The sequence below is a fragment of the Anas platyrhynchos genome, chromosome 1 (genome assembly GCF_047663525.1).
Source record: "Anas platyrhynchos isolate ZD024472 breed Pekin duck chromosome 1, IASCAAS_PekinDuck_T2T, whole genome shotgun sequence".
Taxonomy (NCBI): domain Eukaryota; kingdom Metazoa; phylum Chordata; class Aves; order Anseriformes; family Anatidae; genus Anas; species Anas platyrhynchos.
Genome location: NC_092587.1, coordinates 7,009,184 through 7,036,033, shown reverse-complemented (window position 1 = coordinate 7,036,033; position 26,850 = coordinate 7,009,184). Strand labels below are relative to the sequence as shown.

The following is a 26,850-nucleotide window of genomic DNA, read 5'->3' as shown; positions in this document are numbered from 1 at the left end:
TTCTAGAGGTTCAGTTTTGAACAGTGGAGGAAATAAATAAAAATCTAATAAAAATTTTTCCTTATCCCGAGGCTGACAGATCAGTCCAAAGCCATGTGGAAGCTTCCTTCCACTTGGGAAATGCCAAGTGACCAACACTTTCCTTGAGCAAGAAGATGATGCCGTTAGAAGATGCCATTTTGGGTGCTCATAGGCTTTCACACATTTTGCTTCCATTTGCTGCCAGTTTCCAGGAGTACAAATTTTAGCTATTTGCAAAAGAAACTAAATTATTCGTTGATATGGATCCCATAATGTTTCCTGCTGTTCGTGCTCATTTATATTTTGTTAGTTGTCTATTTCCCTCCCTTCTGTAAGAACATGTTAGGAACTGTTATTTGTTGAGATAAAACAGAAGTGAGGTCAAGAACAGAACTAACATACTGCAGTTCTTTCTACATGATTAGCAATCTTCTTTTAGCCTCCAAAGTATTCTCAGGCATAGATAATTTTATACTTGCAATAGATTTATTTTGAGATGTGAAAATCCATTATACTCCTCTCTTTAAATTAGGTTACATCCATTTCAGATTTTCTAGCACAATACTGTACAGATTCAAATAAACTTATTACAACAAAGAATAATCAAGACAACACCTTAAAAATAAAGTTCTATAAAACCCAGTGACTTGGGTACACCAGGAGCTACATATATCAGACCTTAATGATCTGTCTTAAACCTTACCCACATCCGGCTAAAGCAAGAAGTTACATAAGCCATCAAAAATATAACACCAGATTAGTATGGTCACGAGGGCAGCAATAAAACTGCCATCTGGAGAAAGAGCAGGGTTCATTTTAAATGCTTGATGAATATGACAGTACTTAGTTTCACTGGAAGCTTCTCAAACAGCTTTTTAATATATTAGTTTCCTGATTGATAGTATATGACAGATGAAGTATTTACAGGCTTACAGTAGTTTAACTATCAGCATATATCCCATCTCCCTTCTGACTTCAGTAATTCAGCCCAGTTCTGTGGACTAGCCATAAGAGCAGAGCACATCAGGGGAATGTTCCTTACAGATTTAATTGTAGCAGACACTCTGTGAGTTTCTTAATGCATCCATGTTGTTAACCTATAAAAATTCTTTTCCTAAAGCAGATTACAACAAGATCAGTGAGTGCAGAGTAGGGCAGGAGTTTTCCTGTTTTCTCCACAGGATGAGAAAAAACCTGAAAAATTCCTTCACTGGATGTAGAGATGAGCATTGTTTCAGCAGAAAAAAAAAAAAAAAAAAGTGTGTTTGGCAGGTGAAATTCCAGTAGATGAAGAATTGGAGGGCATTATTCAATTAATGCAGTCCATAACGTGAATCTGCAGCGTGTCCAGATCAGGTAGAATTTCTTCACATTTTGGGCATGAATACATTGAGATATTCCGCTGCTCTGGCCATTCTTGACTACCAGTTCCTGCAAGCAGAGAATATAAATGATTACCTGTTACATTACTTGATTTTTTTGCTCTTTTTTTGCAATAGTTGAAAGAGGAATCCCAATGGCCAGAGAATCACACTCTCTGCAGCTACCCAGTTGCCAAAATAGCCATAAGGGAGTTGGGGAGTTGCTTTCAGCCAAGCAAAGCTGTTTTAAACTGAACACAGCAAGGCCTGACCCCGTGAGGTGGGGAGGGTGCTTATGGTACCTCTTTGGACAAGGCGAGGTGACCGTTCCTGTTCTGGTGCCCTGGCTCCGTGGCGATTCTGCATCTCCGCCAAAGAGTTTCTGAGGAGAAGAAATAAGTCAATTAAAAGGGCTCTGAAAAAGAAGGCAGAACGGAAGGTTATCTTCCCTTTGCCTCCAGAAAAGCTAAGAGGATTCAAAATAAATCAGGAGATTTGCAAGTAACTCATGTTAACAAGTCATGCTTTTAGTTCACAACTGCTGCTTTGTGACACAGGACCTAGAAACACTGCTGCTTTGTGAGACAGTGCCTGTTGAAATCAGGGTCAAACAACTGACACCAGCAGGATTTAGGCAGCTACACACTCAGGAATCCAGGGGATACTCCTCTGGAAAACTCTGAGCCACTCAAGGCAAACTGCATATCTGATTAAAGGAGAAAAGCAAGTTTTACAAGAGAATGTGTTCAGAGGGTTGTTAACCTGATATGTAAATTGATTTTTCAAATTCTGGTCACTCTTCCTGTATCCAGGGCTTCCACAAGATGAGTGGAGAACACATGGTTAATATTTCTTTCTTGTATTTTACAGTTAAGTGTGCTAATACAGTGCAACTACAAGGCATTACAGTACTTCTACAGGGCATTACAGTACTTGAAACTGCATATGCTCACTTATTACTACTACTTGGAGAAGCAACACATATCCCTGGCACACATGCAGCAAGCTTAGCTGCAGATTTACCACTAAAACTGAGGCCAGAACCCGAAGAAATTCAACTGAATCAGCAAGGAGAATGGACCAAGTATGAGTCATCCAAAGTGAAATCTTGCTGAGGTATCGAAGTCAGAGCTGACGTGCCTTATGCTACTGTGCTTCTGAGATTCTATCACAAAACTAAAATAGAGAAGTCAGCCAACTCTTTTTTTTTTCTCTTTTAAAATTCAAATTAACCAAGAAATGCATGTCTATAAACTCGTTTGCCTTTCTACTGAGATGCTAACAACATAACACTGGTCATCTCCAGCATATGGGATAATGAGACAATCCAAAGATGGCTCAGCCAAAATCTGTTCTCACCGGCCAAGATCTTCAAGGTTTTGCTGGTCTTTTAGCAGGTATGCCAGCTGGACAGCCAACTGCTCCTTCTCCTCATGAATCTTCTCTCTTGCTGCCCTCTCGGCATGGAAATCAGAACAATAAACCTCCATCTGATCAGAGAAATTGAATCGTGCTGAGAATTTTCAACTTAGACTGAACCAAGTCATATATTACATGCCAAAAAAGTAAACCTCTATCATAGCCTGCATCTACTTAAAACACTCCTGAAGCCCTATGTAATGCAAAATATTCAGCTGCACTGTATATGAGGTGAAGGAGACTGAGTAGCTTCTCCATTTAGACTTCAAGGGTCTTACTGGGACCATACAACTCGTGTAGATGCTGAAATGAGGTACAGAACAGCAGTGAGGAGGTGACTTGACCTATGACACTGACAAATTGGTGGCACAGATACGGAGTGGAACCAGACCAAGATGCCTTTTTTTTTTTCCTTTGCCTTAAAGGTGAGGCAGACCCTTTTTAGACACTGTTTTCACACAGTGTTAGGTTTGAATAAATAAGCCCTAAAACATATGCAGTGATTCTTAAGACAGTGGTTTTAAATATGAAAACATTTAGTCCCAGCCTTTATGTGTTGTGCCATACTCTGGTATACTCTACAGAACTGTAGGACACGGTGGTACAGGCTCTGCAGGGATCTGTAGACTGAGTAAGGGATTTGTGCTTTGGAACTGAGGAAACACAGACACAATATTCCAGGCTGAGCCATTAAATAGCTCCTTATGGTTTCTGAATAGTGTATGGAGGAACTAGCCAAGTTCAAAGGAGAACTCGTACCTGAGCACGCAGCACAGCCATGGTTTCAAGGTCCTCCTCTTGCTTCGTAATTATCTGCTTCATTTCATCCATCTGGAGCTGCTTTGCAGCAAGGGCTTGTTCTGCCAGCAACACCTTTGCATTCAGTTCTTCCACCACGGCTTTATCCACTCTGTCCAGCTGCAAGGAAGAACTATGATTAGGAGATGTACTCAGAATATGACACTTCTTGAAGTGGAAGTTTGATACCTGCTCCTACTGCCCTCGGAAAAGCTTTCAACTCCATGGCCATCAAAGCAACTTGCACTAAGACAGAAGTAGTGATTGATCTTTCAATTTATAAATTCTTTTTGAGCTTTCAAACTACATGGTATCAAGTCAAAACAGAACTCCCTAATGGACCCTCCAAAGGACACTTTCCAAAATCTGGCACTTCTGTGGAGCCTCAGTTATGAAGAGGACCTATTGTAGACATTCTATTTAAGAAAACAAAAATGTTTAGAGCTCTACCCTCCTATATTTACGAACTATACTGTGGGAACACACATATGCCTTTGTGTATCACCGATCTCCAAGGACTGGACTTCATATTGCACTGCAGATTAAACCATATCTAGAAAACACCATGTAAGTACTGATGTGTGGTAAGTTTTCTGTAATTGACAGCACAGAATCTATTTTTCTCAGAGCAATGCTGCTATGTTGCATGCTATGTTATGTGAAGGGATCACAACTGCCTAAATTTATTCCCAGATACATTCTCACATCCCTTCCCACTCCCCCCTAATTCATTATGATTTCTTCTGGTGATGAGTTTACCTCTTTGATTTTCATTTCACTGATTGTTTTCATAGCTTCAGTGAGTTCAGAAAGGACTTTGCTGTATGCATCCTGCAAGTTACTGTTTCTTGTCCTGTTTTTGAAAAGGAAAGAGGCAAAAGTTTGAAACACTTAGTTCTTTGAAAGATCTGGTGCTCTTTTTACCATCTTTCATTTTGCAAAACTATCCCGCTTGTCCCAGTTGAAGACTTTTTTCCTTCCTTGTAAAATTTCAATTTCCTAGGGTTTTAAGAGTTAGAAATGTATACACAAATCTAAATCTACCAGTCTTAAGAAAAAATAACTCAACTCTTTGCAAATTAATCTGTAGTTCTGATGAGAAAAAATTGTACTCCATTCTCTCAAAATCTCTCTTCCAAGGAGTGGTATGTTGCTCATCCCTGGACTGAGTCCAAACAGATGTCCTTACTGATGGTCTGCATTTTAGATGGAAGAATCCACCACCCGATATCTTTATATCAAGCTCACCAATTCCATTCCAGATTAACACCTCTCTTAGGAAAACATTGATGCCTAGATTTAGAGACCTCAAGTGATGGAGAATTCATCAGGAGAAGAACCAGACAGACCAGGTAATGAGCAGCTTCTCCAGCAGCCAACAACAGTACCTGCAGACAGTTCAGCCTACACACATTCAGCTTACACTCCTTCATGTTGCACATGAAAGGGAGTGGCAACATCTCCCCAGGATACAAAACCAAGTCATACTCACTTTTCTTCCTGTGTCTTGGCTTGTTCTAGCTTGACCTCTGCCTGCACGCTTTCCACCTGCAGCTCCAGCTTCTTGATGGTGTATACTAGCTGCTGCTTCTCCTCCAATTCTGATGCAGCAGCTGAGTTCATTATTTCCAGTACTTGGCACCTGACAGAACAACAGAGAAAAAGAAAAAGCTTGATCCACCCTGTTCCCCTTTTCCTGATGAATTTGGCACAAGTGGGCGTTGTAGAAAAAGAATTAATTTGAAAGGCTTATTTTGATGAAGAAAAAAGAAATACAAAATAAATCTGTACACAACCATCAGAAAATAAAACTACTAAACCTAATGTTTTTTTTTTTTTCTTGCTACTATGAATTTCAAAGAACTGGAATTTGACAGAAAACTAAACCAACACAGCGAGGTTCTTGTAACCACTTTTTATGACCTACAGGATCAATCTTGAAAAGCACAGACAGTTCATGTGAAAAGGCTTGTAACTAGGTCCCTCAGCTTCTTCCCCTAAGACTAGCACACGGATTGGTTATGTGAAGCAGAAAACAAGAAAGACTTGTCTTTATGACAGGAAGGATTAAAACCCAAATGATCAAATTCCAGGCAGCGGGGTTCTATTTGTAGAACTAGGTTGGCAGCTTGGATTTGCTGACAATTTCTGTATTTCTGTACTTTCATCTCTATTTACAAAGAAGGAGCAATCTTTTACAGCATTTCTATGAGACAGATACTTAAGTTGGTATTTGTAGAGCTAGTGAGTTTCCCTATGTGGGAGATGTCATACAAATATTTACTGGGTGTCACAGCAAAACTTTTGTTCTTCTGAACCTTACTTTTCTTGAAGCTTCTTCTGAATCAATTCTGCTTCTTTTAACTTCGCGTGGGCCTCCTGAAGCTCTTTAAACAGAGCGCAAACTTGAGTATTCAGGGCTTCTACTTCACTGCCAACCTTTTAGAGAATAAATACGGAAAGAGAATAAATAAATACGGATTTAGAGAATAAATACGGAAAAGTATACATGGATAATTAAAGACAAAAAAAATGCAGTTTAAGAGATCTAACCAGGATGTACTGGTTAAAAGTTTTCTTTTTCTAGAGAAAACTTTTCTAGAGAAAACAGCATGAATCAGTCTGCACCGTTACACTTTATGTTCAATAGTAAAGCTACATCTGCAAGACTTCACAGTTAGCAATTATTCCTAAACGTGTCAGAACCCCATTACACTTTAACATTAACATTACCCTTAACACTTTCATAAAGTATGTGTGACTCTAAGACATGTCTATTGCTCTTGTCTAGAATACAGGTGTGTAACACATCTACATTCCCTTCCTCAGAGTTCATGGTTTAAAACCTGTGGGCAAAGCAGACAGTGATTACTGCTACTCATCTAAACAGCAGTTAGTCTGTCAAACAAACGTAAACACATGGGTATCCTTAGGTAGGTTAGTTTCCTACCGTTAGTAAGCTCTTAAGAGGTGTGACAGCATGTGTAGAATGGAAGAAGCAGTTTGGAAGCAGAGAATTAGAGGCAGATTAAACACACCAGCCTCTGCCACACTACACGAGTGTCAAAGAACTGGAATTCTACAGCTCTAGTTTTTTGTAGCAGAAAAAAAAAAAAAAAAAAAACAATGGTGGCTCCATCACCATTTCTTCAGGAATCAACTTTGCAAATCAAGAAGAAAATGATTTCTAGTACAACTGTTAATCAGACTTGATGATCTCAAAGGTTCAAATGCATGGGAAGTCTCCAATCCAGCTTGGGAGTAAGCTAGGTGGCCGTGGCTGAAAAAGACACCAGGTGTAGCAAGAGTTTGCTGCTGTTTTACATCCTTGAAGAAAATTTTCACTTTTCTAACAGAGAAAGTCCACCACTGCACCAGGCAACTGAAGCAACAGAAGTCATTCACCCATGATGACCTGTGAACACTTCCAGCTTTTATCTCCCAGCACAAGTGTGGAACAGAGCCAGTGAGACTGACAGGTAGACAGAACACAATTTTCTACTGACGGGTGTTGAGGAGGTCACCCTCCATAAGCTGCCAAAGCCAACATCATTCGCCAGTCATGCCAATCAAAAGGGACTGAAGATGGTGTAAACACAAACCATGTTGCAGTATGCTTTTTATATCTTTGAAGCAAAAAGAGATCTTTCCTCTACCACCATAGCTTCAAAGCAAGCCACAAAAATATTTTATTGAGCAATCCAGCAAATCCAATCAGACTCACGGAGGAAAGCACTCATTTCTGTAAGGTGATGGCATTTCAATTTGCAGACAGCAGCAATTTCTTTAACAGAAAGCATGCCAGCAAATGAAACCATGTATCACTGGCAAAAGTCTGCCTTCTAATAAAGCTGCACTGTGAATTTTTGCTCCCTCACTAAAGCCATCAAAATCCAAGATATTTTACTTAATTGGGACACTACCGTCACATACTTCTGGGAAGCAATCTTGCTGAAGGAAAAGACTAAGGTGACTCAAAAAATCCCATCACACAGTACAGACTGCCTCTCTCCAACAACCATTTCCTAACTCAGGAAAGAGGAACACCAAAATCACAGCTTTCTAGATCTGTTTCTGGGAAGTTTGCAAGCAGCCTCCCAGGGATGGCAGAGCAGGAACTGCAGTGGTGCTTTAAGACGCCTCATCTCAGGAGACCTGGCTTGAGTTAGTGTCCACGTGAATGTTTGGCAGATGTTCTCTAGCCTCTTCTAGCCCAGCCACTCCTCACTCTCCAAACAGAGTAAAGCAGCTCTAAGAAACACCTCCTTCTCTCCGCAGGATGTCTTCCAGCTGTGGAGCCCTTAGAGTCCATACCACAACCGTACACTGTTTCATTTAATACCTACATTTTACAACAGAGGGAGAAAACATGGAACTAAGCTGACGAGAACCCTCTGAAGGGGCACATACAACAGCACATACATGGAAAGAGTGAGTTCTGCCACAAGGATGCTGACCTTGTTATCAGCCCTTAGGCAAGGAGCACACTTAGCTCACACGGAGAGGCCTACAACTGTAGGCACGTAAATTTAGATGTCTGAATCCGGAGCTGAATCCCAACCCCAAAATCCATTCAAAGCCTTAACTGAAAACATCAGGACTAAGTTTGCCCAGATCTGTGTCACAACCCAAGATAGTTATGCTCCCCCATTGCACTGCATCTCACCAGAACCGTGAAAAAAAAATCATACCAGGTTCCACATGAGCTCCACGTTTAAAGTCTGTTTTACAGTCAGCTGTCAGTGATTCTCATCTAAAAGCTGACCTAGTCAGCAGTTAGAAAATTCATCCAGTTTAGAAGATTAGGGGCAGAAATGTCTGCATCCTTCTCTGTCTAATGGGCAAGACCAGGACAATGAGGTGCACCTGAAGTCATGTCACACTTCCCTAATTCTTGCCATCAATCTTACCCCTTCTGCGTGGCTGGTGTAATTTGGAACCACCTATAAGATATGGATTGGAGAGTTCAAAATTCACTTCCATGACTCATGCAGGATATTTACCCCCTGCTCCCTGACAGAAAGTGCAAATGTAGACCCTGAAGTTGTTGGTCTCAACATCTAAGTTGTATGTTGTTAAAACTCAGCTCAGCAGGACAGATACTTACAGCCTCTGAACTCTCTTCTTCCTGGTCAGTTTGTGTCCCTTTCTCCAGGCAGGTGCTTGTTTCATTCTCCAGCTTTGAAATTCTGGAAAACAGAAGAATCCAGTTCAATACATATATTGTGACTGAGGTTTTCATGCAAGTGATGTACTGCCTTTCCAACATCACAGCCATTAATTGGGGCAGAATTGAAAGTCATCATGTAGGAAAGCCATTGTGGGGCCGCCTGATGGACACAGGACCCCCAGCACGTACATTTAAGTGGATGTACAAGTCTGCAGGTGTGGTGAAGGGTAATGACATTCAGTCACTGATCAGTTCTGTGACTGATCAATTTACTCATTGATCAGTTTTTGGCACAGCCCAAAACTGCTGGCTCTCTGAAAACCGGTCAGTCTGTTCACTGAATCCAGTGATTAATACTGCCTCTATTTTCGTCTGATATTTTCAGAGGTTGAGATTTCTAAGAATCATTTGGCTCTGGCTCATTACCTCTTCTAGGAAGACCACGGAGAAACAATTACTGAGCCACTAATCTTTCGTAGTAAGTAATGTCCAGGAAGTGTTACTCTGCCTCTGGAAACTGGGGATTTGGAGCAGCTACTGCTTGGGCAATTGTCCATGCCTGAACAGTCATGCTGATACGTCTATGACTGAGCTGTGATGGACCCTCAAGCAGGTCTCACTGCAAAAGTGCTCTCTTAGGTAAGTTACGAATAAAAATCATTTTAGATGTTTCTGAGGAGCTTTGCCAAGCTCACACCACTAAACGTAGCTTGCCAATAGCACAACGAGAACTGTAATCCCTGTTTTATACAGAGTGATTTGGTTAAGCCCCACATGTAGATACAAAAATTGCTTTCATATAAAAGCAAATAATGAGAGATGAGTAAGCAGAAGGAACAGCCTCAGCTCGTTCTCATATTGTTCTGACATCACCTGCGGGAAGCTGAAACTCAAGAGGCAACAGGTAATTTGTCTTGATCTGTGGTGCTACAGGAGGTAATACGACAGAGAAACTCTTTTGCTCAGAGAACGGAACTTGTGGTTTATCCCTATCAGAGCTATGACAAAAAGACATTATTACTAGTGAGTGCTCAGGAAATTCCCCAGCCAGGTCATGCTGATATTTCAGCTTGTCTCCCATCAGCCACAGACTTGGTAACTGCAGCAACCCTGAAAGAAAACAGCTTAAAACATTACAGTGCACCTATTCCATACCTGTCTTTGTGATCCTGCAGCTCCTTCTCAAGTTCTTCCCTTTTCTGAGTTTCATTTCTAAGGCAGCAGAGCAGCTGGCTTACAGTTAGCTCCTCCGATTCCAAATTCTTGGACTCATCTGCATATTTGCCCTTGCTACAAAACAAACCAGAGGTAAGTAACAACAGCTGTGATTTTATGACAGCACTTCCTCACCCCTGGTGGTTCTGGGACCTGATCTGAGAGCCCACAGTTTCACACAGTGCTGAAAAGCAACGTTCTGACCAAAGAGCTCATTCCCAAGAACCACGGCCTGCCCACAAACCTGTAGCTACAGTCCCTGAGCGTGCAAACACCATCCTTGCTACGTGCAGTGCTCAGACAGTCCTTCATCAGGCTGGGGGAACAATTTGGTATTTAAGCAGAGAAAACAAAAACAGTCGAGACAATACAAAACGCGGTGCATTTATTCTGACCTACTTGGCATCCCCTTCTGGTAAGTGCTGCCGTATGTTCCCAAAATAACTTTTTTCCCAATGAAATATGCAACATTTCTTATCTCTGTCTCATTCCTTTCCAGGAGAAGAAGGCATGCTCCAACAACAATGGACATTGGGAGTTACTTTCATTTTCAGAATAAAAATCCTTCAGTATTTTGCCTCCATCATATTCTACAGCTCTTTGGAAAATTGCATACGCTACCACAGAAACGAATACAAAACGAATACAAAACAAATACAAAACACTCTGAAAAAATAAACAAAGTTAATTTTCTGTGATAAAACACTGCATTCTATTGCCTCCACTTTCATGTCCATCCAGACAGAAAGTCAAAATTCACAAACTAAATGGTAACAGATATAGGTTATACATTTCAGAAACTCAGCTGGAAAACAGCATGTGTTTACAACTTTGGTTCTGTAATTCAGAAAAGAAAGTAAACCACAGTCCTCTATGTGCTCCTGAGAGCCTTGTATCTTTGGTGATCAAAATTCAATTCCCCAAAGACAGCGTTCAGTCAGGATATATTAAGTAAATAAATCTTATCAGGGGATTTTTAGTGCATCGGCCTACTCTTACAGAAATAAACCTGTCCTGAGTGGGTCACATTTCTCTGAAGCTGTTAAGAGCACCAGTCTAAGGTTTCAGTGCTGGACAAAGACACGTGGTGCCACAGGAAATTTTGTGAGAGGTATATATACCCCTGTTCTTGTAGGCATGGCTGACGCTCATCAGAAGGGAAGCAGGTCCCACAAAGAATATTGTCTCATAATCAAAGTGTTCTCCCAAGCCACTGCTAACGACAACCTGAATGCTTGCAGCCTGGTCTGCAGTCAGCATCTTTGTTTTATAACTTGACCATAACTGTTTTATTGCCTTCAGCTTCTTACCCACATGCTGAGGGTCAAATTTTAATATGTTATTACATTAAAATGCTGATCTCCTTTGCAATGAAGCGGGCGGTGACAGAGTTCAAAGGAAAACATGCACACAGATCACAGTTTTCCAGCCTGCTTTGCCCTGAATATTTTCTATATCCTTCCCTTCCAAAAGCAAGGCCACAAAGTAAGTAAGACAGGTCAGCCACAAGCACCTAGCTGCCACATTGGGCAGGATCCCAAACGGAAAGTTTTATAGTATCAGCTGTCTGTGTCCATGAGGAGTAAAGGTTCAGCTAGGGGCAAGAAAGTCCCTTGTGCCCTGGAGCTGACGTAAAGATCAAATTTTGAGAAGTAACTTAAAACAGAATGCTGATATCTTAAGCCTAGTACCCTGAAAAAATGAGGACTATGTCATTGCACTGTCTGCCTGCCCTACTGTGATCAAATTTATACAAACAACACGCAAGCAGAATGGGCAGGGATCGGGTCTGAAAGGCTACAAGACCTCTGATTCTTAGCAGTATCATTATAACCAGGTAGATGACTCTATTAGAGTTCAGAGTGACTAGATGAGAAGGAGCCCCTGCAGCCTGTGTCTTCTCTTTTTGGCCTCCCTTAAAAACCTGAAAAGGAGCAGCCAGTTGGCAAGTCTGCACGTACAGAAATGCCTGGCCAACTGGCCCCAATAGGCACTCCCTCTTGTCAGCTAGAAAAACAGGAGGAAAAAATGCCAGAGAGCTGGGGGTCTTTCCAACGTGGTAGGAAGGGAGAGCTACTGCAGTGGAGGGATGCAAGGCCACAGAAAAAACAGGATTTACTATACATTCCTCTAGAAAAAAAAAATCCCTTACAGTGAAAGCAAAACACATTGCAGATGTTTGAATCACAGGAGAATCTACATACATGTAGACAGCGATGTTACTGGGCACTTCACCGCTATTATCTTGATTTTCTTTTGCAGCTCTGTTTATTTCTCCTTCCTAAGAAAGAAAAAAAAAACTTATTAGCTTGGTATTTGGACTAAGTGGGATATAGTTTTGTTTACTTAAGGAAGGAAGAATACCAGGATAAAATACTGTGGTGGCAATAAAAAATAAATAAAACACAGAACTCCTACACAGCAGTTTTGTGTTAACTTAAATAGTTCACGTGCCTTTCCCTGTATCTCTTCAGGACTGATAAGAGAAGAGAAACAACAATGAGATTTGGCCTTCTCCTTTCATCAACAATTTCCATGGCCACTCTCTCTTGCAGAGATGACACAGCAACAGCACTGCCAATAGATTTTGAATATAAGCCTGAAAACCACTCATTCTCCTGCCTGCCAAGAGAACCACCCTTCTTTCCCACTGCAAGACTCAGCCATGACCTTTGCAGTCCAAAGAAGACTTTTTGTAGCAAAAAAGGAGAAGGCATCCTTGAAGCTTTCCTGCAGTTTGAAGTTTTCTCTGACAACTGCAAAGAATTTTTAATTAAATTCTCTCTTAATTTCTTGTTGCACTTTTTTTCCCAGAGAGGGATGTGCTATTATGGGGGTAGCAGAGACCCATATTTTCACATTTCACCTTTTGCCTGTAAAGATTTCTCAGATACAAGAACAGTAGAAAAAATGGATTTCTGTGCCTCTAGGGAACGCAGAAGAAAAAATCACTTTGCAAAAAAAAAACCTAGGACCAAGCTTGAAACAAAGTGTCTGGCTGCAGCTCACCCTGTCCTTTTTATTCCCCTCACTTACATTCATCCCAATCTCCACAAAAGAGTCCTCTGCTGAGATGTTCAGCTTGACCTGCAGTTCTGAAATGATGGCCAGTAGATCTGCCTTCTCAGCCTGGAGTCGCTGCACCTGGGACTTGAGCTGCTTCGCTTCCTTCTCAGGAGCCACACCGCCCTCCTGGGATAAACAAAAACCTGTGTTAGCCAACAAAGAGGAAACAGCACACAAGGAGTACAGAGCCTGAACGTAACAGTGGTGTCCCTTTGCCCTACTTCTCTGATTAGGTTTGCCTGGAAAAATCCAGTATAGAGATCCCCTTGGTTCACTAGACAGCAAGAAGTGTAAACTATGCAACCAAGTTCATCAAGCGATGAGTATCACAATTCTGGAAAACATGGACCTGGTCTGCTGAAGGCACAGATAATTAGGATTTAAATCTTTGCCCGACTCTATGCCTCTCACTACCATGTAGGGTCTCAGTTGTTCTATGTTTGTTTTTTTTTTTCCCCATATCCTTATTTATTTTCCCAAATCTACTGAAGATTCTAGGGAGGAATGACCAGTTGGCAAAAAGACTTTCTGCATATCCCACTTTCAATCTTCTACCACCATAAAACTACTTCTCTGTACTCCACATCCATGTATAAATTTCTGCCTATATCCCTGACCTTCACACCAACTTCTGTGTCCTTTCCGCTCCAGTCTCTGTCCCTCACAGCTTTCCAAACTTAATCTCTCCCTCACCTTTTGCCTCTTGCCTTTCCCCAGGATCCTCAAAAGCCTCTCTTAAGCCCCCACATAACCAGGAAGCCTCTTTTTCTTCTCCCTTTCCTTTAAATGCCTCTCCCCCTTACAAAACTCTCCCTGGAGTTTGTTTCTTCCCTGGTTTTGTAATCCAGTTCTTCTATCTCTTGGTAATGCTTTATTATATGACATTCCATCAGTATAAATTCTGAACAATTCTTGGAGTCAGAATTACATTCTAGCCCATCATTCACGCCAAATCTCCAAACTCTTGCCATGATGACAGTGTCTCATCTTGCAGTACTTCCCCACACATGACTCACTGTGATTTTGTGCTCAGGCTGTAAAAGGCTGCAACAGGAGTCAGCTCCAGTGAAGAAGAGAGAGTTTCATAGCCACCAGTGCTCCCAGAGTTATAGTTTTGAGAGAAACCCTCCTCTGAATGCTGCTTTATCACTAAGGAAAGCAACAGTATATATCTGTGATGTGCTTTGAGTGAAACAGGCACATCACTTAGCAGTAGCAAGGGACTACAATGCATCTCAGTAAAGAGTAAAAAAACAGAGGTGAGAAATTAGACTAATTTTTAGTCAGTCTTTTGATTAGGAGAAAATTTTTTCATGCTCTCGTTTGGAAAAGAAAAAAAAAAAAGAATGTAATTAAAGTATAGCCAAAGTATTCAAGAGAGAAAACCATTTTGGCTTAAATGACACTGTCAGCCTGAAAATCATGATCAGAAATGAAATGTTTCAAACTAAATTAAATTATCGCTGACCGATAAAACTGCAAAGAATCACTAAAGAATCAAGAATTGCCTTATGGAGCTCTTACAGATGAGATAATTAAGAGATTTATTTTTACTTAGTCAGATTGCCCAAGCAGGTTGGATCACTCTGTCAGTAACATACTTTAAGTATCGGAAGTACAAGAAGTTCTGAAACAGGTATGGGCAGAATAAGTCCCCTACTTTCCCTTAAAATCTATTCCAGATTTATGAAATTCTGAGTTTCCCTGACAATCCTGAAACACAACTTTTAGCCCAGTTTCCTAACACGGTCATACTTGCACAATCACATGTTTATACATGACTTCCCTTATTCCCTTCACAGCTTTTGAACTCATTGGCCAATTTCAATTTACATGTTGGGAGATTTCTTACAGAGTTCCGTAAAACTGGCAGTCATGAGAGGAAGGGAAATCCTACCAGTGGCTCTGTGGGGAGAAAGGCTGATACACTCATCCTTCAGCAGGCAACAGAGAATCTGCATTTATTCTGTACCACATGCCAGTATTGATTGATTTGGCTCTGCATGAAACTTCTCGTTAATCATCTCTTCACATAACAATGTGGGACACAAAGCAGGTTTTGCTCTAACAGGCTTTGTCCATAGATGTATTCAGTACTACCTGCGAATTGATGTTACCTGACTGCTAAGCAATCATCTGCAATGTTAGAAACTACTTGCTACAGAGCCAAATGTAACACAGAGGGAGAAAGCTCAGTCAGACTGAAATAGAGCAGCTGAAGAACAAATCTAATCTGAACCTTAGTAAAAAGGCTTTCGTGAGTGGAGAAAGATATAAAAATAGATGGCAGGGTGTGTTTTTTTTTTTTTCTTTTTGCTTACAGGCCAACTTCCCACAGGAAACACAAAAATGAAAGCAATCAAACTTTCCTGAGAAAGAGTCTAAGGAGGAAAGGGAGGGATGAAGCCAACTGAACAGTAAACAAGATAAAGAATAAGTTGGCAAGAAATGCTCATTTCTTATTTGTTATGTTGATAATGTTAACTGTTATTATTAATTATTATTAAAATGATAGTTATCTCTGGTGTGGCACTATGTTCTGTTACTACACTCTGAGAAGACTCACTTCATAAAATAAGTCAGGCCAAGACTACCTGTTACAGCATAAAGATAAAAATGGAGAATGTTAACAGAACTCCAAACCTCACAGTATGATGAAGGGGCATAAAAGTTCCTTTCAGTCAATTTCAAAGTGTGTCAATCCAACAATTTCCTTATTTACCATTTCTGCTCCTTCTTCTCTTTCCTTTAAGCTCTGAAGCTGTTGCTGTAGCTGTTCATTTTCAACGCACTTGGCTAGCAAGCACTGCTTTGCTTCTTTAAACTTTGTCTCGTAGAATTCTCGTTCTTCTTTCTGCTTCTCTCGCCAGATGGAAAGTTCCTCATATCGCTCCTTCATAGCTTGGTTATGCAACTTCATGGCTTCTAAATGATAGCCAGAGACAAGTCATTGATTCAATGTAACACATGTCAATGAAACAGCAGATTTCCTCTACATGGGCTCAGCATTCTTCAGTATCAAAGGGATAAGCAGTAATTAGGTTTGAAATGCAAACCTCCTTCTCATGTGTCTTAGTGAACTAAAACAAAATGTACTACAGCTCCTTAACACTTTAATAAATACTATTAAAACCATTGCCGAAATAACGTGCCCATATGCTCTCACTCCTTGATTTACTTCCAAGCTAAGAAGTACAAGCATGAAGTTTCTCACAAGAAGTTTCTCGTTATCTTGCTGCACGTGCTATGTGCATGATGAACCCAAATGAAACTACCAAACAGAGATTATGAAAGTGAGTCAGTAGGGAAAGTGGATTTTCTTCTAGGCTGGTAAAATAGTGCATGAAAGCAGATGATATCAAACTGAAAGTCTCAAATATGTTCAACCATACTCTGCTTGAACGTTCAGTCAAGATTTGATTAAAAATGTTGGAAAAAAAAAATGTAACAGATAACTTACAGCAAAGTCAGCTCACCCTGACTAGGAAGGCAAGTTTTATGTAACAAAGTCAGTGAGTCAGTATGTAACAGCACCAGTCTTGTTATAGCAAAATGCTTACAGTATTTTTATAAAGTCAATGAAAGGATTTCAAACTTGCTTCTTAAAGCAACATTCTCAAAGCCAGTTGCTTGAAAATCTTTCATACATTGTATATTCTTGTAACTGCCTTTATGTCTTGATGCCATTTTGCAAGGTATGAGTTACAGCAGCTGCAATTATGGTCCTAAAACATTATCTTATATGGCATAGGACCTTTTAGCAGAATACCAGAGGTGCTTCTTGAAGCGACTTTCCTGCCAGATACTCATGAGACTCCAAGGCAGAGAACTTGCACTAGGTCCAAAAATGATTCAGGTGGAAATTGAACACTGAGTTAAAATCACAGCACACAGGACACACGACTTCATGCTCTGTTACCATACAAGCAGTTAGGTACCTCTGCCTTTTATGCAGAAAATCCCCAAATCCCTTGGGTTTTGCTCTAACCGTTAAAAAAAAAAAAAAAAAAAAAAAAGTATCTAACACCTAAACTTTTGGGATTGCGACACAAAGCTTTCTCACCTAAAAAGCTTAAATCACTAGGCATTTTCAGAGAAACCTAATGGTCTCTCCCAAACAGACCCAGCCATGACTGCTACTTCATTTTGAAGCACAGAAGGTGCTACCACATCTAAACTTTCAAAGTGGTTACTACACACAGTGTAGAACAGTCTGTTTCAATTCTCCTTGCTACCTGAGAGGATTCAGCACCTTTCAGAGAATATCCAAACCAGAACTATTCTGGATGTTGTGGACTATCCACTTTGCTGATGCAGCTATGACAAAATGTTAGTCTATCTGTAATGTGAATGCCCAACCATTCTAAAATACAAACCAAAAAAGCTCTTAAAGGCTGATGAGCAAAACCTCCTAAAATACACAATGCTATATTGACTGTGTGTGTAGTTCTGAAGCAACTAAGTTCTGAAGCCCATAAATCGGGCTGTTCTCCCCCTAATCTTCCATACCGATTCAACTTGATGTATCCTATCAATTGGCCTTGCCACTTACAGAGTTGCTTGTACAGTGAATGCTACCCAGATAGAATATGTTATCCTGCAAGGGCAAATGAACACTGAATTCATATTCAAAGGCAAAGGAAAAAAAAATGCAGAAGGGACTCCTTTTGCATTTCCAGACAAATCTGCATTGACATTCACCTTTTAACTCATTGTTCTCAGTGATCAGTTCTTTCATCTGCTGTACCATCTCTTCAGGTGTGTATGTGCTGAGGGTGGGGGCAGCCCCACCGTCTGTCCCGTTTTCCATTTTGCTCCTGGGATGCTCTCCATTTTCTGCAGGACGGCTCTGCACCTTGCTGGACATCTCTGAAGCGACCACTACAAGGTCGGTAAAGAGAAAACTCTCATTTCTTGCCACACAGCTACTTGCAAAGAAAATACAGTGACACTTTTATTGCCTCCAGACGAGCTGCGCATCCAGTCACAGCATGCAGGGACCACCCGATCCCTCCGACCCCACTACTCCAAAACATCCACGAGTCTTTACGTCCCATTAACCCCCTCAGAGAGAGGAGTGGATGAATAAAGCTGAGACATCCACGAGCCTCTATATCCCATTTACCCCCCCCCAGAAAGAGAGGGCTGGATGAATACAGCATTTAATTCCTGAGACATCTTGGATGAATAACACTGAGATGTTGAGACGTCTCTCAGCCTAAAACCCTTCTCTGGGAGCCCCTTCCTTTGGTAACAAAACGTAAAAGGAAGCTTTAATCCTCTCCCCTGCGTACTAGGAAGCCTTTAAGGGCAGCAAAGCCGCCTTTCACCCTCTCCCCCCGTCCCTAGGGTGCACCCAGCAGCCTCCCCGGGGTTGCAGGACCCTCCCTGGGGCTGGGGGCCCCCCTTGTCCACCCACACAGCCCTACCGGGAGGCCTCGGAAAGCTCTCGGTTCCCTTTACCGCCGGGATTACATTTCCGCCGCCTCCCTGCCAGCTTTCGTTTTCTCTTGCCGTCGCAGTTCGCTTCACCGGGGGAGGCGCTGAGGCGGCCGCCTCCGCGCCCAGTCACGGCTCTCCCCTCGCCTTTGCCTTCCCCCTAGGCCCGCCCCGGAGCCGCTGAGTCACCGGCTGTGGCCGCCAGAGGCCGGCGATGGGGACAAGCGACCTCCGCGGTCCCCTCCCGGCCCCATCGCCTCAGCCGTGCCCGCCGCCGTTCCCGCTCACCCCCTTCACGCCGTGCCCATGGCGGCTCGGCTCAGCGCCGCCAGCCGCCGTCTCCGCCTTCCCCCTTCAGGGATTTCCCCAGCTCCGAGCGGCCTCTGGGCGGCACTGCCCGGCTAGGAGGGTCGGGAGAGCCTGGGTGTGTTACTGGAGGTCTCCCCGGAGCCTTCTCTTCTCCAGGCTGAGCACCCCCAGCTCCCTCAGCCTGGCTCCACAGCAGAGGGGCTCCAGCCTCTGAGCATCCTCGTGGCCTCCTCTGGACTCGCTCTGATCCATCCCTGTCCTTGTGCTGGGCCCAGAGCTGAACGCAGGCTCCAGGTGGGGGCTGAGGAGAGCAGAGCAGAGGGGGACAAGCCTCTCAGGTGCAGGACCTTGCGCTTGGCCTTGTTGAGCCTCATAATGTTCACACAGACCCACCTCTCAGGCTTCTCCAGGTTCCTTCCCTCCAGTGTGTCGACCACACCACACAGCTCAGTGTTGCCAGCAAACTTGCCGAGCATACACTCGATCCCACACTGTCCATGTCACCGCCAAAGATGTTAAACAGCACCAGTCCCAAATACCCTGCAGAAGGGAGTGTACCAAGGGCAGAGCATCCTGCTGAGCCCAGCACTGGGGCTACTGAAGAAGACAGGCTCCTCTGAGGACCTGTCCCCATCTGCCTGGGCCTCTCTTGGGTGCTGCTTCACGGGGCTCTATGTTTTTCCTGTCAGGGTAGAGGTCTCGTAGGTGGTAGAGCAGCCAAATCCCATGCAACCAAATGCTGCAAGACAGATGCAGCACACCCCACCACATCAGCCCCCCACTATGGGGCTATGGACCTCATGGACCTGCTAGGAACCATGTGTAGGGTAGGGATGGAGAAGGGAGCTCTATGTCCTTCACAGCTCCATGGCCTTGGCCCACATCAGGCAGGCTCTTTTATGTTGGATTACAGGGGCTTCCTCACGCTCTTGGTCACCATCTTCCAGCTCAGATGTCTGTGTACCCTGGGAACAATTGATCTCTCTAATAAAGACAAAAGCAAAAAAGCCATTAAATACCTCAGCCTTATCCTCATCTTTCATCACCATGTTTCCCCTCACATCCAGTGAAGGATGGAGATTCTTCTTAGTCCTCTTCCTTTTGTTGTTGATGTATTTATGAAAGCATTTTTTATTCTCTATTACTGCCCTAGCCAAACTGAGTTCCAGCTGGGCTTCTGATTTTCTCCCTAAACAACTTGACAACAGCTCTATAGTCCCGCATTGCCTGCTCCTTCCTCCAGAGTTCATAAACTTTTTTTTTTTTTTTCCGAGTTTCTGTTTAGCAAGGCTGGTCTTCTCCCCTGCCAGCTTGAGTTTCAGAGCACTGTGATGACATGCTCCTGTGCTTTCAGGATTTAATTCTTGAAGAAAGTCCGGCCTTCTTGCACTCCTTTGTCTTCCAGAACTGCCTTCCAAGGGACTCTGTCAATCAGGTCTCTAAATTAGCCCAAATCTGCCTTCTGGAATGCCAAGGTAGCAGTTCTCCTAACTGCCTTCCTTGCTTCACCAAAAGATCAAAAACTCTAATATTTTGTGATCGCTGTGCCCAAGACAGCCTCCAACCATCACATCACCCACAAGTCCTTCCCTGTTTGCAAACAGCAGGTCAAGTGGGGCACCCCCTCTAGCTTGCTCCTTCAACAGCTCTGTCAAGAAGTTATCCTCCACACACTCAGGAACCTCCTAGACCGTTTTCTCTCTGTCATACTGTATTTCCAACAGACATCTGGGAATTTGAAATCCCCCATGAGAACAAGGACCAGAGATCGTGAGACTTCTGCTAGTTGCTTGCAGAATATTTCATCTACCTCTTCATCCAGGTTGGGTGGTCTGTATCAGACTACTACCATAATATCTGCCTCATTAGCTTTTCTTCTGACTCTTAGCCAAAGAAACTCAACTTTTTCATCACCATAACCAAGCTCCATGTAGTTTAGGCATTCACTAATGTAATCCTCTCCTTCTCCACCTCTCTCTCCTGCAGAGCCTGTAACCATCTGTCCAAGCACTTCAGGCAAGTAAATGGTCCCACCATGTCTCAGTAAGGCAGATAATATCATAGCCCTAAAATTTAACTAAAACTTCCAGTTCCCCTTGTTTACTGAAGGAATAGAAAAACAACATCAATAGGATTGGTTAGGAAAGATTTCTCATTACAGTAGAACTAAAAAGTGCCCCAAGAAATGATCAGACAACTGCTGTAAATTGAACAAAATGAGGTGCTTTTCATACAAGACCATAATTACATTTTGGTAAATATTGCCACAGGGTACTGTAGAGATGACTAGATTAGGAAGGGATTCACCACACTCAAGGGACATGGCCTATTAATGTCTGTTAAACATTGTGGTTGGTGCAGTTTGTGACTTTCTGTGGAGTAAGCCAAAAACTTACTATTACAAGGGCAAGAAGGGTGGTGGACAGTGGACCCATCTAGATGATGACCTTTTACTAGGTCATCAGCTGAGAAATGTCAGCATTCAAACCCTGGCTGTAGGTTACCAGTCTCCCCAGAAATAAAATCAGAAAACATTTGGGACCATCTACATGGTGAAGAACAGGTTTCATAGTAGATTTATGTGTGTTGAGTCCATAATGCACGTGCTTTCTGCTTATACTGCTAAGAAAGGGAATCCATCTCCTTGGAGATACGCTGAGATCTCCTATGCTTGTGGGAGTGAGATCTTTGCATTACTGCTGCCTCCCATCACGGCATCCATGGTTGATATGTTAGATGAGCATTTAAGACAGAGAGAGGCAGTAAACATAGCCTCTGTGAGGACAAGGAGCAGTAATACTAGCACTAGCTAATTGTGACTTTTTTTTATTTGAGCTCTGGACTAAGTTCTGGCAAACTGGAGGACTTTACTGTGTGTGCAGCAAAGACAAAAGAAGAGCAACAAAGACCAACTGAGTTTTACTTGACAGCACAATTTAAGGAAACATTTTCCATTTGATTATGCTTCTTATAGCTGTTTGTTCCCACAGCGATCCCAGATCTGATTTTATTACCAAATGTCAATTTTTGGGAACAGATCTTATTTAAACAGCAAAATATCCAAGTTTTGAGGGAACAATTTATTATTTAGATATGTACTTTACTGCCAGTAAATATGTGTATCTTGCAATTCTTTGAAGAGTTAGGGGTTCTTGGGAATCAGAAGTGATATAATCTGATCTTAATTGCAATGAAACATTTTTTTAAAAGGCAAAGAGAAACTGAAATCTTTGCAGATAGGGGTAATGGGAAGATAAATAACCAAAGAGGCTTGTGGAAAAAAAGAAAAAAAATAAAGTTTGATTTTTTTAAATGATAAGGAAATACTGCTTTATAGCTAAGGAATGTTACAGTGTTTGCATGAAACACTGTTTTAACACATCAGCATAGTGGGAATACAACTCAGAAAGCTATTGTTTGGGCCCACATAGTTTATTCAGATATTTTTTTTCACCACTGTCTCTGGTCATGATTTGGTTTGTCCATTCTGCAGGTCATGAGTAACACACAGGAGTGTACTATGTATGACCTGTGAATAAAGGAAACTTTATTCTAACTCTTTCCATGATGGCCTGAACTGCTGGAGTGAATTACAAGTAGCTCATCTATCTGTGCCTGTACTGCACTGAGGGTGAATATTTACAGACATGGCTTACAGATGTGTAGAAGTGTCTAGCTTTCCCCAAGTCACACCATAGCATTTGTTTGCAATAACAGGCATTGGTCAGCTCCAGGTCTGAGGGCTCAGATTCAGTCAAGTTACTTAAGAAATTCCCTTGTGGCAGCTGAGCCATGGAAACAGTCTTTGTATACATCCTTACTCCCTAGCAAATGTGAGATAACGCAGCTTAGCTCTGTCTGAAAAGGCAGAGGGTTGTGCTGAATTATCTTCACATCACCCCAGGCTAACAGCTCGGGGGCTGTTTTTGCAGTTGTCCAGGAGCTGAACCCTGAGAATCTAGCATAGCTGGAACAAAGGCTTCAACTTCAGAAAGCTTAGGTAGGAAGAACATCTCTCTATGTATATCTCTATGTATATACACATAGGGCTTAAGTTTTATCCGTCTGTCTGTCTGTCTTATATAATGTGGAACTCGTGCTGCCTTTGACTCTTTTATGTTAGCTCTGCTCTTCTTGTCTTTCTGGTCTGTGTTGCCTTCTTGCTCCTGACTGATGCCGTGCTAGCTGCTGGAAACTCCTGATTTGGGCCAGGATCCCATACATACTCTACAGATGTAACCCAAAGACTGACTTCTTTCTCAGGACACCATGAATATACACTACAGCAGTCTGGATTGCTTCCTCCGAAGAGCTCAGGTTCCTAAAGAGTGCTGTTTTATTCTGTCTGCAGAAGGGTCCATGGGTCTGTGGAAGGACCACTACCCTTGATTAATACCTGGGCTTCTTGCCAAAGTAAATACTAGAGTATTTGCTGTGCCTTCAGATTTGCTGATTAAGGTTAATTTCCAATTGACAGGTAATGTGTAAGCACCACAAAGATATGTTCTTTGCAGGCTTTGAGCAGATTAAGCGGGGGAGAGGGGATGCTGTGAAGTGCATCCAACTTCTGCAGTCAGCAGTATTGTGTGATGAATGTCACCATAACCTAGAGAAAAGTAAGATAATAATATGCATTCATTTCTTACAACAATTAAGTGTTACCGTGGCCTGGAAATGGCTCAGAGCCAGCTGGTAGAATTTACATTAAAAGATGTCAGACCTTACATGATCATCTACAGTAAAACAAACTACAAAAAGCATGAAATTCAGATGTATGAACCAAATGCTGTAAACAGATGATATGTTGAGCTTCATGGATTTTTGATTACCAGTCCACTATTGAAGTGATTTCTATTGATGCTGTTGCTACCTCAAAAAAAAAAAAAAAAAAAAAAAAAAAAGAATTAAGATCATGTTTTCAGTCTGATAAACCTATCGTGGGCAAGGATCCCTGTAGGATATGTAAAGCAAATGGTAGTGACAAAGAATGTATCTAATTGATTGCTTTTGGCCTGTTCTGCACAGTTAAGTACTCAGTGTGTCATGTACCACTTTCCCTCCCACGCACAGCCGAATGGATAACTTCTTTTACAACTGCAATTATATAACATCCCTGTGCAATGACACAGAAGAGTAAAAATAGTGCCTCTAGTACAGCTTTTAGATGATCTGATTCAGAGCTTGCTGGTATGTAGAGAAATTGTAATTTAACAGTTTTCCTTTTCAGCTTTCCTTCCCTGAAATGAGTTGCAATTTGATTGTGCTGAGTTGCTGGACTTCCTCACCATCAGCTCTGATTTTCTTCTGGAAACAGATGCATTCTGCCACCAGTCACCAAAAAAAAAAAGAAAAAAAAAAAAAAAGAAAAAGTTTTTTTTTTTTTTTCCTAATAAATTTAGTGATTGAGGTCAAATTGGCAAAAAAGTCACCAATTATTTTCAGTCTAGCAAGAACAGCATCCATGAAAAGTACCCTGTGTGATGTCCTTTGAGTTCAAGGTTCTGCATTAAGAAGCATGACAATGAAGTAATTTTCTGCCTGTCAGTAGGATGCCTTAGACTTTTTTTTTGCTGAGAAGAAGAGCAAATTGGTACCCACAAGTCATAACCACATAATAACCACAAGATAATCAGGGTATGGTGGGCAGCCAGGAGGGCCAGCCATACCCTGGAGCGTATCAGGCACAACACTGCTAGTTGGTTGAGGGAAGGGATTGTCCTGCTCTGCTCTGGTGTGGCCTCACCTCGAGCACTGTGTGTGGTTTTGGGTGCCACAGTATATAAAGGACATAAAACTATTAGAGAGTGTGCAAAGGAGACTGGTGAAGGGTATAGAAGGCAGAGGGCGCTTGGTGTGCTCAGCCCCGAGCAGAGCAGGCAGAGGGGAGGCCTCATAGCAGCCTGCAGCTCCCTCACAAGGGGAGCGGAGGGGCAGGCGCTGAGCTCTGCTCTCTGGGGACAGCACCAGGACCCGAGGGAACGGCATGGAGCTGGGACAGGGGAGGGTCAGGCTGGGGGTTAGGGAAAGGTTCTGCACCCAGAGGTGGTTGGGCACTGGGACAGGCTCCCCATGACATGACATGACATTTTTGATTTTTTCTGATTTTTGTGTGGTACTGTGTGGACTTCATGAAGTTGAACTTCATGATCCTTGTGAGTCTGTTCCAACTCAGGTTATTCTATAATTTTATGATTCTATACGTCAGTGTTTTTGTGATCAGAGGAAAGGTACTGACTGGAATAATTGACACTGACAGTACTACACGATCCTTGTTTGGGCTATCTTCTCCTTTCTTGACCACTCAACAAGTACCGGTGCCCCCTCAGAAAGCAGTATATTTCTCTCAACACCCACCATACCAGCAGGTGCTTCTGGTTTTGTCCTTATACTCTTGATGGTAAAGGGGAAAGAAGAAAAAAAAAAGGATAAAAGTGCAAAAAAGTTAAGAGGAATTGACAGCTGTCCTTGTTTTCATTTTCCGATAGATGGCACTAATTCTCTTTCCAGATCATCATCAGCTGAACAAATCAGGAGCTCCGGAATACCAGAAGTGTTTAAAAACACAAGCATCTTTGCCCTTTTCTTTTGCTGTCTCTGAGTGTGAAATTTGGACCAAGAAGGCAGCAGACTGAGAAAATGTTTGAAGCCCTCGGAATGTGGTACTGCTGCCAAGTAGAGTCATGCCAGGAAAACACAGGCAGATCAACCAGCAATCGTGACGGAGGGCTAGAAGCGAGGGAGAGAGCTTTACTTTTGACTAAGGATGGTCAAAAGTAAAAGTGGGACTATTTTAGGGAGTTACTGAGCAGGAATTGGTGGACCATGGAGAAAGGAAACTGAAGCACGGGGACTGCAGGCTAAATGAAGTCATGGACGGACAAGGAGCAATGGCAGTGCACTTTGTTAGGGTCTGTCCAGTGCAGCATCTCCCCATGTATGGGGGGATTTGTAGTGCTTCTTTAAAGCTGTAAGAGGAAATCAAGCCAGAATGGTGACGAGGAAGCCTCTATTCTGAAAGTACTGTGGCAAAGTGGAAAAAGAAGAAAATCTCTTGCAAACAATATAGTTTTCTTTGGCCTGAAGTGCACACTTGTTCATCACTAAAAGAGAACAGTGTTTGCAGCTCCATACCACCATACAGGCCACAGGGAGACATGATCCATGCTCCCATCACACTTTTTAACACTAAGGGAACGTTGCTTCCTGGCTTCAGAGAGATAGTCAAAAGAATAATATTTGAGTGGAAGCATGGCATTATTTTAAAAGGCATAACTCTCAACTAAAGCCTAGAGGCAAGTGGATTTTGACACAGAGATCTTCATTAATATTACCACTTAAATCCTTTTGAAAATTCCCTTCTAGTGTTTGTAGTTGCAAATGCGCCTTATTTTGTTTTAAGCTCAAATGTCTTGTGATGCTATTCAGTTGAAGTGCTCCCTGTGACTCCACAAGCTGTTTTCCTGCTAGGTATGAAAATACCACTTTTGGTGGGTTGTGTAGGTGCATTCATCACTAGTTCCCTTTTTTACAAAATCTGGAGGAAGGGAACATCGATATCATGGCAAATTGTTCTGCACTGATTTTTTTAATAGGGTGCAGCAAAGGCCACAGCAGGTGTTACAAACCCCTAAGAGAACAATGACAGTGATGTTATGAAGGTTGTGACAGTACAGAGTTTCACCAAAAGACCCAGATGACACCCATGATAGGAGCTGGCTCTCCTTTTTTATTAAAAAAATATTAAAAACAAAACAAAACAAAAAAAAAAAACCTCTGAAGTACATTAGTACTTCAGAGAGCTGTGTACTGAAGTGGGACCATATCTGTCCTTGTCTTCCTCTTGAGATATTGTGGCTGCTACTGAATGGAAGTGAAGCTTGCAAGCACATCTCATGAATTGTGATGTTTCTCTAATCACATAGGGAACCTTCTGGTGTTGCAGCCTTGACTTCTCTCTATGATGACCTAAGGGACACCCCAGTGAACCTGGGAGTGCATCTGCTGCAAAGAGGCCTGGAGTGCTGAACATGAAAGCCATCATCACCTTTTCTT

The 26,850-nt window shown here is 42.3% G+C and overlaps 1 protein-coding gene across 2 annotated transcripts; it reads right to left on the bottom strand.

Annotated features, from left to right (window-relative positions):
- Positions 1 to 485: 485 nt before the first annotated feature.
- Positions 486 to 18,909, bottom strand: OPTN (optineurin). 2 transcript variants are annotated; one of them, XM_027460521.3, is made up of 14 exons: positions 18,778 to 18,909; positions 17,752 to 17,931; positions 15,773 to 15,975; positions 13,021 to 13,176; positions 12,189 to 12,265; positions 9,925 to 10,059; positions 8,707 to 8,788; positions 5,923 to 6,038; positions 5,092 to 5,241; positions 4,359 to 4,452; positions 3,561 to 3,719; positions 2,742 to 2,872; positions 1,685 to 1,764; positions 486 to 1,452 (listed from the first exon to the last, which is right to left on the bottom strand). In XM_027460521.3, exons 2-14 carry the CDS (start codon positions 17,915 to 17,917, stop codon positions 1,331 to 1,333), a joined length of 1,671 nt encoding a protein of 556 aa, XP_027316322.1. In that variant the 5' UTR covers positions 17,918 to 17,931; positions 18,778 to 18,909; the 3' UTR covers positions 486 to 1,330. The 2 variants fall into 2 exon arrangements, with proteins under 2 accessions (XP_027316322.1, XP_005018895.2); XM_005018838.6 differs by having other exon boundaries at positions 18,480 to 18,816.
- Positions 18,910 to 26,850: the final 7,941 nt, after the last annotated feature.

Excerpts from the sequence above, each read along its gene's own strand:
- OPTN (XM_027460521.3), bottom strand. The coding sequence starts at position 17,917 with ATGTCCAGCAAGGTGCAGAGCCGTCCTGCAGAAAATGGAGAGCATCCC. Across the intron at positions 15,976-17,751 it reads TGAGAACAATGAGTTAAAAG|AAGCCATGAAGTTGCATAAC; the intron begins GTGAATGTCAAT and ends GCTATCATTTAG. Across the intron at positions 8,789-9,924 it reads CTGCAGGATCACAAAGACAG|AATTTCAAAGCTGGAGAATG; the intron begins GTATGGAATAGG and ends TCTGTTTTCCAG.